The sequence below is a fragment of the Microcaecilia unicolor genome, chromosome 3 (genome assembly GCF_901765095.1).
Source record: "Microcaecilia unicolor chromosome 3, aMicUni1.1, whole genome shotgun sequence".
NCBI classification, from domain to species: Eukaryota; Metazoa; Chordata; class Amphibia; order Gymnophiona; family Siphonopidae; genus Microcaecilia; species Microcaecilia unicolor.
In genome coordinates, this window is record NC_044033.1 from 85,005,039 (window position 1) to 85,021,837 (window position 16,799).

A 16,799-nucleotide genomic window follows, 5' to 3' on the forward strand; every position below is an offset into this window, starting at 1 on the left:
ATCTAATGCATTTTTTTGAGGGGGTAAGCAAACATGTGGACAATGGGGAGCCGGTTGATATTGTATATCTGGATTTTCAGAAGGCGTTTGACAAAGTGCCGCACGAAAGACTCCTGAAGAAATTGCAGAGTCATGGAATCGGAGGTAGGGTATTATTATGGATTAAGAACTGGTTGAAAGATAGGAAGCAGAGAGTAGGATTGCGTGGCCAGTATTCTCAGTGGAGGAGGGTAGTTAGTGGGGTCCCGCAGGGGTCTGTGCTGGGTCCGTTGCTTTTTAATGTATTTATAAATGACCTAGAGATGGGAATAACTAGTGAGGTAATTAAATTCGCCGATGACACAAAATTATTCAGGGTCGTCAAGTCGCAGGGGGAATGTGAACGATTACAGGAGGACCTTGCGAGACTGGGAGATTGGGCGTGCAAGTGGCAGATGAAGTTCAATGTTGACAAGTGCAAAGTGATGCATGTGGGTAAGAGGAACCCGAATTATAGCTACGTCTTGCAAGGTTCCGCGTTAGGAGTTACGGATCAAGAAAGGGATCTGGGTGTCGTCGTCGATGATACGCTGAAACCTTCTGCTCAGTGTGCTGCTGCGGCTAGGAAAGCGAATAGAATGTTGGGTGTTATTAGGAAGGGTATGGAGTCCAGGTGTGCGGATGTTATAATGCCGTTGTATCGCTCCATGGTGCGACCGCACCTGGAGTATTGTGTTCAGTACTGGTCTCCGTATCTCAAAAAAGATATAGTAGAATTGGAAAAGGTACAGCGAAGGGCGACGAAAATGATAGTGGGGATGGGACGACTTTCCTATGAAGAGAGGCTGAGAAGGCTAGGGCTTTTTAGCTTGGAGAAGAGACGGCTGAGGGGAGATATGATAGAAGTGTATAAAATAATGAGTGGAATGGATCGGGTGGATGTGAAGCGACTGTTCACGCTATCCAAAAATACTAGGACTAGAGGGCATGAGTTGAAGCTACAGTGTGGTAAATTTAAAACGAATCGGAGAAAATTTTTCTTCACCCAACGTGTAATTAGACTCTGGAATTCGTTGCCGGAGAACGTGGTACGGGCGGTTAGCTTGACGGAGTTTAAAAAGGGGTTAGATAGATTCCTAAAGGACAAGTCCATAGACCGCTATTAAGTGGACTTGGAAAAATTCCGCATTTTTAGGTATAACTTGTCTGGAATGTTTTTACGTTTGGGGAGCGTGCAAGGTGCCCTTGACCTGGATTGGCCACTGTCGGTGACAGGATGCTGGGCTAGATGGACCTTTGGTCTTTCCCAGTATGGCACTACTTATGTACTTATGTACTTATGTAGATCAGAACTTCAGAAATCTGGAACCTCTATGTTTGGAAATCCATAAAAGACCAGATAATTTTTTTAATTTTAAAACCAAAAGACACACCATTTTTTCAACAATGATTCTATCAAGAAAAAAAAAAAAACTTTACCATCTTGCAACAATAGTGCATGATTATTGGGCTTGTAGCATGATATGAGTGTAATTCTCAGAGTTATTGATTTTGCTGGATCAGATACAAAAGTATATATAAAAAAATACAGCTGCAAAGACTTATTGGAACAGTATCAGATAAACTGGTCTGGCTTTCATATTCCCCTTCCCCCTGGAAACTACTGATAACAAAAGCTTGCCGGGTGGATACCTAAACCCATCAACACATCTCCAAAGAACAAAAATCTGAAGATGGACAGCAATCACAGAGACTGGAGTTAACCAAAGACAGTGTAACTCCACCTAATCTAAGGCAATGACTCAGACCGAAAAGCCCATGTAGCTATCTAATCTGACAAAAGAAGCCCACTTACTCTCAGACAAAGACTCTTTTAATCCTGTCAGATGCCTTCTGGATATATATCACAGCAGATGTCCAGACAGAAAATCTCATGATGTCATCAAACATGTGACCAGTTACCATGCTCCATCTCAAAACTAGATGAAACCAGTTTTCAGCTATCCCTGAGTTTTCTTTGGATCGAGCACATCCCACCTGACTTCAGCCTATGGTCCAACAAGAAATTATAAAAAGCCTGGAAAATGCTCAGCTCTTCTCTTGCTTCTTCGCTGTTGCTCTTGGCCTCGATCTCGATTCCTGATCTGCACCTCCATGATCCTTGCTAGACTTCACACACACCCCTGATAAAACTTTCTCCAGGCTCCAGCAACAACTCTGCAACAAAAAGTCTTCTTTTCCAGTGAGGATCTCCTTCACTCCAACCAGCAGCCTTCATCAAAGTGAGTTACCATTATCCAGCCTAATTTATAATTTAGACTTTTCTAATCTTGAAGCACATTTCCCCTTGTGAAAGATCCTTAAAAACTGCCTCTCTCATGTAACATTATTACCTTACCTGCATTATAAATAAACATTTTAAAGTGAAATATATGGTCTTTATGTTCTGCACACAAGTCCTTAAACCTTACAGTGCAGGTTAATGTAATTCAACAAATATAATATGTAATTCCCCCTTTTCTTATATATTCTTATTCTTACATATTACCTTATATTTAATTGGTGGAGAATAGAATATAGAAGAATAGAATAATAATATATTATATATATTAGTAGTAAAATATGCCCGTTACTTGCGTTAATGAAACGGGCGTTAGCACGGTTTCCTTCCGAACCTCCCCCCTCCCTACTCACCCCTTTTGGCGTTCTGATGGCACTGGCTGCCATTGTTGCGGACCTCGGCACGCCACCTTCAATCTGCAGCGCCGTTGGTTGTGAAGCCACTGATGCCATTGCTCCGCCCTCGACGTCATCACGTTTGACGCGAGGGCAGGGCCCCAACACAGTGTTTTCGGTGGCTTCACCACCACGAAGGCTTCGAACCGTAAGGAAGTGCCCGGAGGACCTGACAGTGAGGTCAGTGTCCTCAGAACATTGAGGGTGAGTTTTATTATATAGGATATTATTATTATTTTACAGCTCATTTTCAAAAGAGAAAAACGTCCAAAAAGTGGCATGTCTGCATTTAGACGTTTTTCTCACAAAAACGTCCAAACTGGCATTTTCAAAACCAATTTTTAGATGTTTTTCTTTGAAGTCCATCAGAAGTGCATTCAAATCACAAGGGGGCATTTCAGGGGCATTCCTAACACTTACACATTTTTCAGCCATAATGGAACAAAACAAAACCGTCCAAGACTAACACTAAGATGTTTTAAGCTAGACTTATTTTTATAATGAATAAGGCACAAAAGGGTGCCCTAAATGACCAGATGACCACTGGAATCAGGGGTGACTTTCCCTTACTCCCCTAGTGGTCACTAACTCCCTCTCACCCCCCAAAAATGTGATTAAAAACATTACTTTCCAGCCTCTATGCCAACCTAAGATGTTATACTCAGGTCCATTAGAACAGCAGGCAGGTACCTAGAATAGTCTAGTGGTGGGTGCAGTGCACTACAGACAGGTGGACCCAGGCCCATACCTCTCCCTTCATGTTACACTTGAGGAGGAAACTGTGAGCCCTGCAAAACTCACCAGAAACCCACTGTACCCACATATAGGTGCCCCCTTCACCCATAAGGGCTATGGTAGTGGTGTACAGTTCGGGGTAGTGAGTTTTGGGGGGCTCAGCAGACAAGATAAGGGAGCAATGGTGAGATGTGTACCTGGGTGCATTTTATAAAGTCCACTGCAGTGCCCCCTAGGGTGCCCTATTGCTTTCCTGAGATGTCAGGGGTACCAGTCTACTAAAAATGCTGGCTCCTCCTACATCTCAATGGCTTGATTTTGTGCATTCTGCACTTGGATGCTTTTTGTTTGAAAATGGACCAAAAATCAAAACGTCCAAATCACAAAACCTTGTATTTTCAAAAACAAAAGATAAAGACGTTTTTCTTTTTTGAAAAATGACCTTCTTTCCTATTCAGATTTTGGACGTTTTCAATATGACATCGGACTTAGATGTCATATTGAAAATGCCCCTCTCATTGTATTTAAAAATAAAAACGTGAATATGATAAAAAAAGGTACTATAAAATTCATGATACACAATAAAAAAAATTTGTTATACAAACTGAGGGCCCTGTTTATTAATCCACGCTGTAGGTGCACTAACATTTTAGCGTGCGGTAAAAAGTTTGCGCGACTACAGCGCAGCTTAGTAAACAGGGCACTAATTTTTAATTCAAAAAATAAATTAAAAAAATCAAATTATCATACACCAAAATCACATCATGGGAAAAGAGGGGTCTCTATAGATTATATAAAACATTACTGAAAGATGACACACCTGTTCAGAAATATATTGCTAGATGGAAAATACTCCTGTCTTGATCTTAAGACCCTAAACAAAGGGATAAAGTTTCTCAATATCCATTTAAGATTTCTATTGCCACCCCTATGATTGAAGTTAAAAGGTTTTTTTTTTATCAGTGGTATTATACTCCAAAGAGATTGTTTCAGATTTATAAAACTGGGTTACCACTGTGTTGGCGCAACCGTGGTGAGCAAGGATCCTTTATCCACATCTTGTGGACATGCCCGGCAGTACAAGCTTTTTGGACAATGCTGCATATATATTTCTGCCAGTCATCTACCCACTTCGTGCTGACTGTTGCTTATTGCATCACAAGGTTGCTGGTATCCCGAAGGAAATACACTCTTTGATGATACATTTCTTCAGAGCGGCTAAGACTGCATTGGCACAACTTTGAAAACAGTCTGCTGTTCCACCACTTGAGATTTTTTTTTTTTTGACGGCCTTGTCTCTAGGCCGTCAACTTGCTGAAGTAGTATGTGTCCCACAGAGCACATCAAAGCCAGGGTTTCTGAGGTAGAGCCGTTTATTTCCAGCATTAAGCTACCTCATGCCGAATAACAGCTATGTAAGGGAGTAACACTTTCAACATTTCTTGTGATGCAGAGGCAGGTGAGATGTGCAACAAAAATAAGGCAGGATCTGCTTTAATGGAGATAGAAAACATTTGTGAAAACATCATGGCATAGCTATCCCAAAACTGTCTAATACTGGGACGTTCCCACCAGATATGGTCCTTGTTTGTGGAACGCTTTTCCTCTTCCCCTGCGACAGGTTAGTTCATTCACTTCTTTTCAGAAGCAGTTGAAAGCATTCTTGTTTTGCCAGACATTTGGAGTTTCTTAATCGGGGGGGGGGGGGGGGGGTTCAGTGAGGAGGGGAGTTTAAAGAAATGTGTGTTTTTAATTGATATGTTTGTTTTGTTGTACCCTGTTCAGATGGCTGGATGGGCGGGTTATAAATTTTGTTAGATAGATAGATAGATAGACAGACAGACAGACACAAAGCACATGCTAGAGAAGCTGTGGTGAGATGGGCACTTACTGAGTATCCCAAAACTGGCTCCCATTGCTTAATAAAAGTGGGGGCCTGCTGTGGGATACATTGGTGCAGTAAATCATACAAAGTTGATATTATTTTAGGTTGTTGTATGCCATGTGACACAAATTTTTCAAATGAGGTGAGGTTCCACAAAAACCCACTTTGAAATGGGTAACTCTGCATCAAGTACATAAGTATTGCCATACTGGGAAAGACCAAAGGTCCATCAAGCCCAGCATCCTGTTTCCAACAGTGGCCAACCCAGGTCACAAATACCTGGCAAGATCCCAAAAAAGTACAAAACATTCTACACTGATTATCCCAGAAATAGTGGATTTTCCCCAAGTCCATTTAATAATGGTCTATAGACTTTTCCTTTAGGAAGCCGTCCAAACCTTTTTTAAACTCCGCTAAGCTAACCGCCTTTACCACATTCTCTGGCAACGAATTCCAGAGTTTGATTACACGTTGAGTGAAGAAACATTTTCTCTGATCCGTTTTAAGTTTACTACATTGTAGCTTCATCGCATGCCCCCTAGTCCTACTATTTTTGGAAAGCATGAGCAGATGCTTCACATCTACCTGTTCAACTCCACTCATTATTTTATAGACCTCTATCATATCTCCCCTCAGCCGCCTTTTCTCCAAGCTGAAGAGCCCTAGACACTTTAGCCTTTCCTCATAGGGACGTCGTCCCATCCCCTTTATCATTTTCGTTGCCCTTCTCTGTACCTTTTCTAATTCCACTATATCTTATTTGAGATGCGGAGACCAGAATTGAACACAATATTCGAGGTGCGGTCGCACCATGCAGCAATACAAAGGCATTATAACATCCTCATTTTTGTTTTCTATTCCTTTCCTAATAATACCTAACATTCTATTTGCTTTCTTAGCCACAGCAGCACACTGAGCAGAAGGTTTCAACGTATCATCAACAACGACACCTAGATCCCTTTCTTGGTCTGTGACTCCTAACGTGGAACCTTGCATGACGTAGCTATAATTCGGGTTCCTCTTTCCCACATGCATCACTTTGCACTTGCTCACATTAAACGTCATCTGCCATTTAGACGCCCAGTCTCCCAGTCTCATAAGGTCCTCTTGTAAATTTTCACTATCCTCCTGCAATTTAACGACTTTGAATAACTTTGTGTCATCAGCAAATTTAATTACCTCACTAGTTACTCCCATCTCTAGGTCATTTATAAATATGTAAAAAAGCAGCGGTCCCAGCACAGACCCCTGGAGAACCCCACCAACTACCCTTCTCCATTGAGAATAATGACCATTTAACCCTACTCACTGTATTCTATCTTTTAACCCGTGCCTAAATGTAAGCAGATGTAAAAATCATTGTATGCTATGTGAAATCTAGTTTGCAAATCTAAAAAAAGAAGTAAAACCTCCCTCCTGATAAAGCTGTTGAATGTGTGTCAATCCCTTTTGTTCCAAGTTTCAAAAACTTTGGGATGACCATCCATGCAGAAAAGGGGAGCAAGAACAAACAGCAGAGCATGCACTGAGACATATTTTATCTACTATTTCTACTATTTAACATTTCTAAAGCGCTACCAGGGTTGCGCAGCGCTGTACAATTAACAAAGAAGGACAGTCCCTGCTCAAAGGAGCTTACAATCTAAAGGACAAAAAGTGCAGTCAATCAAGATTGAGGCAGTCTAGATTTCCTGGATAGAGGTACAATGGTTAGGTGCCGAAAGCGACATTGAAGAGGTGGGCTTTGAGCAAGGATTTGAAGATGGGCAGGGAGGGGGCTTGGCGTATGGGCTCAGGGAGTTTATTCCAAACATAAGTTGAGGCGAGGCAGAAAGGGCGGAGTCTGGAGTTGGCGGTGGTGGAGAAGGGTACTGAGAGGAGAGATTTGTCCTGTGAGCGGAGGTTACGGGTAGGAGCGTAAGGGGAGATGAGGGTAGAGAGGTAGTGAGGGGCTGCAGATTGAGTGCGTTTGGTTAGTAGGAGAAGCTTGAACTGCATGTTGTACCTGATCGGAAGCCAGTGAAGTGACTTGAGGAGAGGGGTGATATGAGCATATCGGTCTAGGCGGAAGATAAGACGCGCAGCAGAGTTCTGAACGGATTGAAGGGGGGATAGATGGTTAAGTGGGAGGCCAGTGAGGAGTAGGTTGCAGTAGTCAAGGCGAGAGGTAATGAGAGAGTGGATGAGAGTTTGGGTGGTGTGCTCAGAGAGGAAAGTGCGAATTTTGCTGATGTTATAGAGAAAGAAGCGACAGGTCTTGGCTGTCTGCTGGATATGGGCAGAGAAGGAGAGGGAGGAGTCGAAGATGACTCCGAGGTTGCGGGCAGATGAGACGGGGAGGATGAGGGTGTTATCGACTGAAATAGAGAGTGGAGGGAGAGGAGAAGTGGGTTTGGGTGGAAAGACAATGAGCTCGGTCTTGGCCATGTTCAGTTTCAGGTGGCAGTTGGACATCCAGGCAGCAATGTCAGATAAGCAGGCCGATATTTTGGCCTAGGTTTCCGCAGTGATGTCTGGTGTGGAGAGATAAAGCTGGGTGTCGTCAGCATAAAGGTGATATTGGAAACCATGAGATGAGATCAGCGAGTCCAGGGAAGAGGTATAGATTGAAAAAAGAAGGGGTCCAAGGACAGATCCCTGAGGAACTCCAACAGAGAGCGGGATGGGGGTGGAGGAAGATCCATGAGAATGTACTCTGAAGGTATGGTGGGAGAGATAAGAGGAGAACCAGGAGAGGACAGAGCCCTGGAACCCAAATGAGGATAGTGTGGCAAGAAGTAACTCATGGTTGACAGTGTCAAAAGCGGCGGATAGGTCGAGGAGGATGAGGATGGAGTAGTGACCTTTGGATTTAGCAAGGAACAGGTCATTACAGACTTTAGAGAGTGCCGTTTCTGTCGAGTGTAGAGGGCGAAAACCGGATTGAAGCGGATCGAGGATGGCATGAGAGGAGAGAAAATCAAGGCAGCAGCTGTGAACGGCGAGTTCAAGTATCTTGGAGAGGAAGGGTAGGAGGGAGATGGGGCAGTAGTTGGAAGGGCAGGTAGGGTCTAGTGATGGTTTTTTGAGGAGTGGTGTGACTACAGCATGCTTGAAGGAGTCAGGGACAGTTGCAGTGGAGAGAGAGAGGTTGAGGATATGACAGATGGGGGGGGGGGGGGGTGACAGTAGGAGAGATGGTGTTTAGTAAGTTAGTGGGGTGGGATCAGAGGAACAGGTGGTGCATTTTGAAGAGGAAAGAAGTTGGGCGGTTTCCTCCTTGGTGATATCAGGAAAAGAGGAGAAGGAGGCCTGGGTTGGTTGGTTGAGGGAGTGGGTTAAAGGGTGAAGAGGAAGAGGTGGCTTGGTAGTGAATTCGAGGTTGATCTTCTGCACCTTGTCGCGGAAGTAGTCAGCCAGTGATTGAGGAGAGAGTGAGGGGGGGTGGGAGCAGAGGCACTTTGAGGAAGGAGTTAAGGGTGGCGAAGAGACGACGAGGGTTGGAGCTGAGAGAATTAGTCAATTAGGTGTAATAGTCCTGTTTGGCAAGGAATAGGGAGGACTGGAAGGAGGATAGCATGAATTTGTAATGAATGAAGTCGCTATGGGTGCGAGATTTCCTCCAGAGGCGTTCAGCAGATCGGGCGCAGGAGCGAAGGTATCGGATGCAAGGGGTCAGCCAGGGCTGGGGATTAGTACGCCTTGTGGGACGGGAGATGGATGGTGCAAGGGTGTCCAGAGCAAAGGAGAGAGTGGCATTGTAAGCATTGGACTCAAAGTAACTGAGAACATTTTTAAATTGGATTCTGTAACTTCCATCCTCTTGGCACATTTAATGGTGTCCACAACATTTGCTGATGTGCAATCTTCCCCATTAAACCCCCTCTATTCTCAACCAAGGCAGTGGAGATCTCACATCCCAAGCCAGGAGGGATCTAATTTGCGCAGCCCAAAAACATCTTTTTAGATCATGTACTCCTAGTCCATCCTCATGCTTCTTCCTCATTAAAATCCACTTTGACACTCAAGGGGGCCTTCTTTTCCATATGTACTGGAAACGTTTACATTGCAAATTGGCAAAAACTCACTTAGAAACTAGCACTGGAAGGGTCCAGCAGAGATATAAAATTTAGATAAAAATCATCATCTGGTCCACAGCCACTCGAGCCAGCCAAGTATGCGTCAGACCATGCCATCAATCTAGGGCCAAAGAAGCTCCTGTATCACCTTGTTAAAATTTAGTTTTTAGAGATCTGCATAAGCAGAACAATGTTGACACCAAGGTAGTGGACATAATCACTAGCCTAGCCAAAGGGCAATGAAACCTTTAAATGATGAGCTCTAGTGGGGTCCAAAGATATGTTCAAAATTTCAGACTTGCTAGCGTTCATTTTGAAACCCGATAGACCCCCATATCTGTTCAGTATGTGTATTATTATTGGCAATGAGAGCTTGGGTTCTGTAACTTAACAATATGTCATCCGCAAACGATATTTTAAATTCCCTCGTTCCAACCCACAGGCTCCTGATATCAGATGTTCTCCAAGGTCTCTACCATCAGTGCAAATAATAAGGGGAATAAAGGTCATCCCTGCCTAGTACCTCGACCCAGACAACAAATTCTCCGAGTATCTACCATTCAATCTTATTCTAGCCTTTGCTGTATATAAAGCAGAGATTCAGTCCCTAAAGTGTGGAACAAACCCCGTGTTATCTAAAACTTCCTTCATAAAAGGCCATTCATAAGAACATAAGCATTGCCATACTGGACAGACCAAAGGTTCATCAAGCCCAGTATCCTGTTTCCAACAGTGGCCAATCCAGGTCACAAGTACCTAGCACAGTAAAACAGATTTTATGCTGCTTATCCTAAAAATAAGCAGGGGATCTTCCCAATTCCAACTCAATAATGGCTTATAGAATTTTCTGTTAGGAAAATATCCAAACTTTTTTTAAACCATGCTAAGCTTCTCAGACAACGAATTCCAGAGTTTAATTACAAGTTGAGGGAAGAAATATTTTCTCTGGTTTGTTTTAAATTTACTTAGTAGCTTCATTGCATGCCCCCTAGTCCTAGTATTTTTGGAAAGAGTAAACAAGCGATTCAACTCTATCTGTTCCACTCTACTCAGTATTTTATAGACCTCTATCATATTTCCCCTCAGCCGTCTCTTACTGACCGCAGATGCCTTTTTGGTATCTATGGTATCTATGTGTTAAGCATACCAATTCAATTGAATGGTCCGTCTAATATTATCTCCTGTCGATCTTTGGGTGATAAAGCCACACTGTTCCTTTCTTATAAGACATGAAATATGCACATTTATTCTTCTAGCCGAAATTCTTGCCAGAAATTTTACATCCAGATTGAGGAGTGAAATTGGTCTATAAGAACTACATAATTTAGAATCTTTTCCATGTTTAGGATGTACAGTGATACCCACCTCAAGCACAGCTAAGAGTAGAGGTTGCCCCATAAAAACACTATTGAAAACTTTAGAGGGTTTTTTTACTAAGGCGCGCTCACATTTTTGGTGCGCGCTAAAATTGTGGGTGCGCTAAATATTAGAGATGCCTATGCATTCCTATGGGCATCTCTAAAGTTTAGCGCCCACAATTTTAGCACACACTAAAAACGTGAGCTTTATTGCTACCTGGGACTGAGCATCCCCTCCTCCAGGCACATCACTCCTCTTTTCCTCCAAACAGTAAAGGGATGCACTGAGCAGACGCGCAGCTGTCAGCTCTGCCAGTCCCTTGACCCGGAACAGGAAGTTGATGTCAGAGGTGACAGGGGACCGGCAGAGCCGACTGCTCAGTGCACCTCCTTACTGCCTGCACCCTTTAGTACCACCTCCTTTGGTTTGTAGCGCTTCAGAATGGTCTTCCAAACTTTGATTTGTCCATTCGATGACCTAAGTCAGTCATCTCCTTCCTCAAATCAGCACCTAAGGAAGATAATTTAGTGTGTACTGCTTTAATGTCTGTTTCAAGTTCTCCTGCTGGGTCTAGGCTGGCAGCCAGAGGAACTCCCACAGTTGCTGCATGCGTTGATTCTGCACTGTCATTGTTCTGGTTCTCCACCTTACTGCTGGATTCCACACGCGGGGCCTGCACCACTGCTGAATTAGAGAACTTGGCCAAATCCATCTTTTCGTTTTAGAAGTCACAGGAGCCAACTCAGGAAGTTTTGAGAGTATTTTCAATATGACTTTTTCCAGTGCCTGATGCATAAGATAATTCATCAATTGGGTCCAGAGAGTGAAGAGCAGAAGGCAGTGACGTCACTTCCTCCCCCTCTTGCTTGTCTTCACTGTATACTTATAAAAAGGTGAAAAGGAGCAGGCACAGTGTAAAGAAACATTTTTAAACCCAATCTCTCTTTAGATACACATTTTCAAATCTAAGGACCAAAAATGTTGCTCAATCCCAATTTCTTTACATATATAACACATACTTAAATCATTCATATTCACAAATAAAGAATGTTAGAGATACCAGGAAAAGATATCAATTTTATCTTACTATGCAAATTAGTTACACCTATGAACTAACCCCAGAAAACAGCTATTTAAAACAGCAAAAGTTTCTACTTACCAATGCCTTGAGCTCCTGATTTGCAGGTGTAATGCAAAAGTGTCATGTCAGTCAGTCCATCCCTGTCATTCACATTGCACCCTCTCTTGAGAATCTGCAGCAAAATGAAGAGCATATTGTGGACTGGAAACGAAAAATGTTATCTTTAACAAAGAAACGTTTTAAGTGGGAAATCTGGGGCTAAAATCTTATTTACCTATGGCACATGTTCTCCATGGACATCAAGATAAAAGTTCTTACAAAACAGGTTATACCATCAACGGAACCCGTTCCAGGAACACTTTTCTAGATGGACCGAGAAGCTTTAGAGAAGGCGCACTGCACATATGCATCGCTTCCCACGTTTCACTGCTATTCACGAACACCCCAATCTTCACACAAGCTTAGATGAGAGTACAGCTCCATGGGGGAATGGAAGGACTGTCCTTGGAGAACACCTGCTACAGGTAAGTAATTTAGATTTCTCCAAAAACAAACAGGATAGCAAGTCCTCACAACATGGTACTCCCTAGCTACAAACAAAAAAAGCAACACTGGGCCTTCAAGAGTGAGACAACAGGAGTCCTTTAATAACAGGTGACCCGACACGGGCCATGCTTCGGCGTTACACAACGCCTGCCTCAGGGGTCAGGGTTAAATTATGAAGTATGCAAGACGTATAAGTCCAATGCCTCGGGAATTGAAGAGATTCTTCAAATACGAGCATGTCTGTCGAAAAAGACAGCTGCGGTATGAAGCTAAAGCTCCTGTCATAGCCTAGTCGTTTGCATAAACAACTTGTAAAATCGACTAGGCTAAGACAGGAGCTTTAGCTTCATACCACGGCTATCTTTTTCGACAGACACGCTCATTTTTGAAGAATCTCTTCAATTCCCGAGGCATTGGACTTAGACATCTTGCATACTTCATAATTAAACCCTGACCCCTGAGGCAGGCATTGTGGAACGGCCCGTGTTGGGTCACCTGTTATTAAAGGACTCCTGTTGTCTCAGTCTTGAAGGCCCAGTGTTGCTTTTTTTGTTTGTATACTTTTTGTGTATGCTGTATCACCCTCTCTGTCTGTACTCCCTAGCTACAAACAGCCTTCAACAGTAAAAAGGGGAAAATAACTAATATGCAAAGGTCAGGTATACACAAAAAGTAGCACATATGAGTTTATCTTGTTGGGCAGACTGGATGGACTATGCAGGTCTTTCTCTGTCGTCATCTACTATGTTACTTATTTGAATTTAGCTTATGCCTTTCTAGTAGTTCAAGGTGAGTTAAGGCAATGAAGGGTTAAGCTATTTGCCCAAGAGCACAAGTGAAGAGAAATGGGCCTAGGTGGATGGAGTTGGATTCCAATTCCCAAAGAGATTCTGGAAGATGGACTGGTCAAAATTACTTTGGACCCTGTTGTTTTAAAACTTAGTATAATATGGATCAGTTACTAGAACCTGGAACACAGTTATTCTGCCTGTTGAATAACCACCACCAAAAAAACAGGAATTTCCAGCTCAGGTAACTTCAGTTCATAATGATTCAGTGACTCGAAAGGAGCTTCCATCAGCACGGTTAAAACACTGAGGTACCTAGACACTGCAGGTTACTTGATGGGAGGCTTCAACAGAAGCAAATCCTGCATGAACTAAACTAAAGGCTATATAGAGATGGGTTACCGTCTACACAATGATATATGCTCCAGCTGCATTAAAGTATAACCTAAAGGAGTTGGTTTTCAAACCTAACTCAGATAAATGTAAAAGGTATTCAAGCAGTTTTTGTGGGGGACATGAAAAGGGATCTAAGGCTTTCCCATCACACCAGACAACAAACCTCTTCCATTTGAAACTACAACCTTCTAGTGGATTCCTTCCAGGAAGCCATGCTAGAGATACACTAACAGGCAAATTCAGGACAGCTAAAATGACCTCTTCAACATTGAAGCTGTCTGGGCAAGGGACTTGATACTGAGGTGCAACAGAGTTCCTTGAGCCTGTAAGATCGCTGTTGGAATTCCAGAAGAGGAGGAAACCACACTTTATCTTAGCTAAAAGGGTGTTACTGTATAAAAATTATAGTTTCCTGGTCTCATTTGAGTTTCAGCAGAGTGTTCATTATCAGGAAAAATTCGAAGGATAAATGTACATAAGTCCTTCCTCCCAATATAGGAGAAAGGCAACCAAGGCTACTTTGCTTTATGCCTCTGTCCTGGAACAGAACTGAGATACTTTCTTGTTTGGAGAAGTGGCAAACAAATCTATCAAGGGGGAGCCCTACTCTCAAAATATCTTCTGAGCTACCTCAACACCCAGAGACCAATCATGCAGATGAAGTACACAGCTCAGTTTGTCTGCATCCAAGGGTCATCCCATTATAGACAGCCCAGTTTCAAAATGCTGACAGTTTTCCCAGCACATGACATAAAATTCTGTTCCTCCTTACTTATTGATGTAATGCATTGCAACCTGATTACTGGTCTGTACTAATAAAATTTTGTTGGCCAATTTACCTCTACAAGCCTTCAGAACATTGCAGACTGCTCTCAATCCCAGCAAATTTATCTAGTGAAGCTTCTTCTGGGAAGACCATAAACCCTGGAGTAAAGTCCATCCACAAGGGCTCCCCAACCCAGTTTGGCTGCATCTGTCATGAGTTTAATTTGGAATGGTGTACCTTGGAAACGGAAGTGTATGGTGACTGAGATCACATTTCAGAGTTTGTGAGTGGCCTGAGTCCACTGCATGCTCAAGGTCCATCAAGCTGGTCTCATTTTGAGATATGCCAGGGGAGTTACAATCATTGTTGAGGCCATCATTCCGATGTCTGCTGACTCCTTTGAATTTCTTCACTATGGACACTAAAGTGGAAGGGCCTTTGCCCAAAACATGTCTAGCAGAGCTTCTATGAATTTCAACTGAGTAGACGGGCTCAACTGATACTTGGGATAATTTATGACAAACTCTAATAATTCATGTTGTGCATGGCTCTGTGAGCTGCTTCCTAAGATACACTTTGGAACACCAATTGCCAGGTGGGGAAACTTGTACATTCCAAGCCTGTGTAGATCTTAGCGGAGATTGGGTGGTGACGCCAGTAACTGGGAAACAAAATGGGAGCTGGGCAGACAGTCTATGCCCTGATCGGTTTTTTTTGTTGTTGTATTTTTTGTTACACAAGATTGTGATGGCCGCTACCAAGAAGTCAGGGAGCAGTCTAGTTACTACTACTACTACCATGACACTGGACGAAACAATCGGCTGGAAGCGGGCAGCGCGATCCCCGGACCCCCAGACGGACCAGCGAATCGAAGGTCGACTGCACCCGGACCTGACTGCCGGGCAACGGTCTCACCTGAGGATCCAATGGCCATCCTATCGGAGTTGTGTCGTAGGTCAGGGCCGCAGATCGTACTGCAGGTCGGGTCGCGGAGAGTTGCTGGGGTAGGCCGTGACTCCCTCTCTGCCCGGGAGGCCTGGGGACACATTACCACGCCGGTAAGCTGAGACTCCCTATCTGCTCGGGAGGCCTGGCGACGCATTGCCACGCCCGGTGCCCAACAGCACCCCCAGAGTTCACTGGGAGAACATGGGCCGCTCTGGTGGTGTGTCGGTGGGTCAGACGGAGACGCAGCAAGATGAGCCGTCCCGACGACCTCCTCCAGGGACAGACCGCAGAACGTCTCCAGATGCTGATCGCAGATCTTCCCGGTTCCCACTGCTAAAAAACACATGATTACTGGACCTCGGCGCTGCCTCCACCACTGGACGCCGACTGGACAGAGTGGAGGTGAGAGGCAGCGCTGAGCGTGGAGCGCCGTTCGTGCAGGAGTAGCAGTGCGATAGGAGCAGCCATTGGAGCGACGCAGGGGACGAGAGTGACCAGGACCCGGTGTCCCGAGCCACATATGCAGGCAGCCGTAAAGGGGGCAGCTTGTGCCCACTCGGGAAGCGATACAAGCCTGTGCATCTGAGAGCATTTGGAAAGGATCTGCAACAGGACTAAAGCACTGGCTCGGTGCTTTTCATGGATCCGATTGTCCCTGGAACTCCAATTATCACGCTGAACACCATACTGTGAGTAAAAAAAAAATAAAAAACATCCATCCACCAAAATAATTCCTCAGACACAAATGCAAGAGATTCAGGAATGCTCTAGTGTGCCAATGATCACCCAATGATACTGACTCCTCACAGTGAAAGCAATCAACTGCTGGAGACAACCGAAGGAACGAACCCTCACAAAGAACTATCCCCCCTCCAACTCGAACACGGTTCATCAGCAGCTAAACCAAATTGGCCCAAAATGAATATCATCAAAATACTACTACTACTTAACATTTCTAAAGCGCTACTAGGGTTACGCAGCGCTGTACAATTTAACATAGAAGGACAGTCCCTGCTCAAAGAGCTTACAATCTAAAGGACAAGTGAACAGTCCTATCTACTCCTTATCTATGGTGCACCTAACATTTACCATCCCACTCAAAGAAAATAACATCATACCCATACTTCATAATCACCACAGACTGACTATATACGCCACAACTCAACATAATGACAACACCAATAACAGAGGAAAAATTCCAACTTGTGGACAACACAAACAGAACGGAAAGAAAAGTCATACCAAACACACACTCACAAAGAAATGACAAATAACAAAAATTCACATAACACCAAACTTAGAAGCCCCATACCAAAAAATTTAAGTGGGTTATATCAACGCCAGATCCATTGTAAACAAAACAACTATAATAACAGACTGGATCACATCAGAAAACCTCGACCTAATCTTCATCAGTGAAACCTGGGTCCAGGATAAAAAAAAACCCAACAATCCTTGGCCTATGCCCTCCAGGATACAAAATTATTCACTGGACAAGAAGGGAAAAGAGAGGTGGAGGCAT

The 16,799-nt window shown here is 43.7% G+C and overlaps 1 protein-coding gene across 6 annotated transcripts in view; it reads right to left on the reverse strand.

Annotated features, from left to right (window-relative positions):
• Nucleotides 1-16,799, reverse strand: part of CLIP4 (CAP-Gly domain containing linker protein family member 4) — a 168,181-nt gene that overhangs the window by 108,261 nt on the left and 43,121 nt on the right. For all 6 annotated transcript variants that reach the window (XM_030196127.1, XM_030196123.1, XM_030196125.1 and 3 more), the window contains one exon: nt 11,912-12,005. In XM_030196127.1, the coding sequence (XP_030051987.1) occupies nt 11,912-12,005 (94 nt within the window). The remainder of the gene's footprint in view (nt 1-11,911; nt 12,006-16,799) is intronic.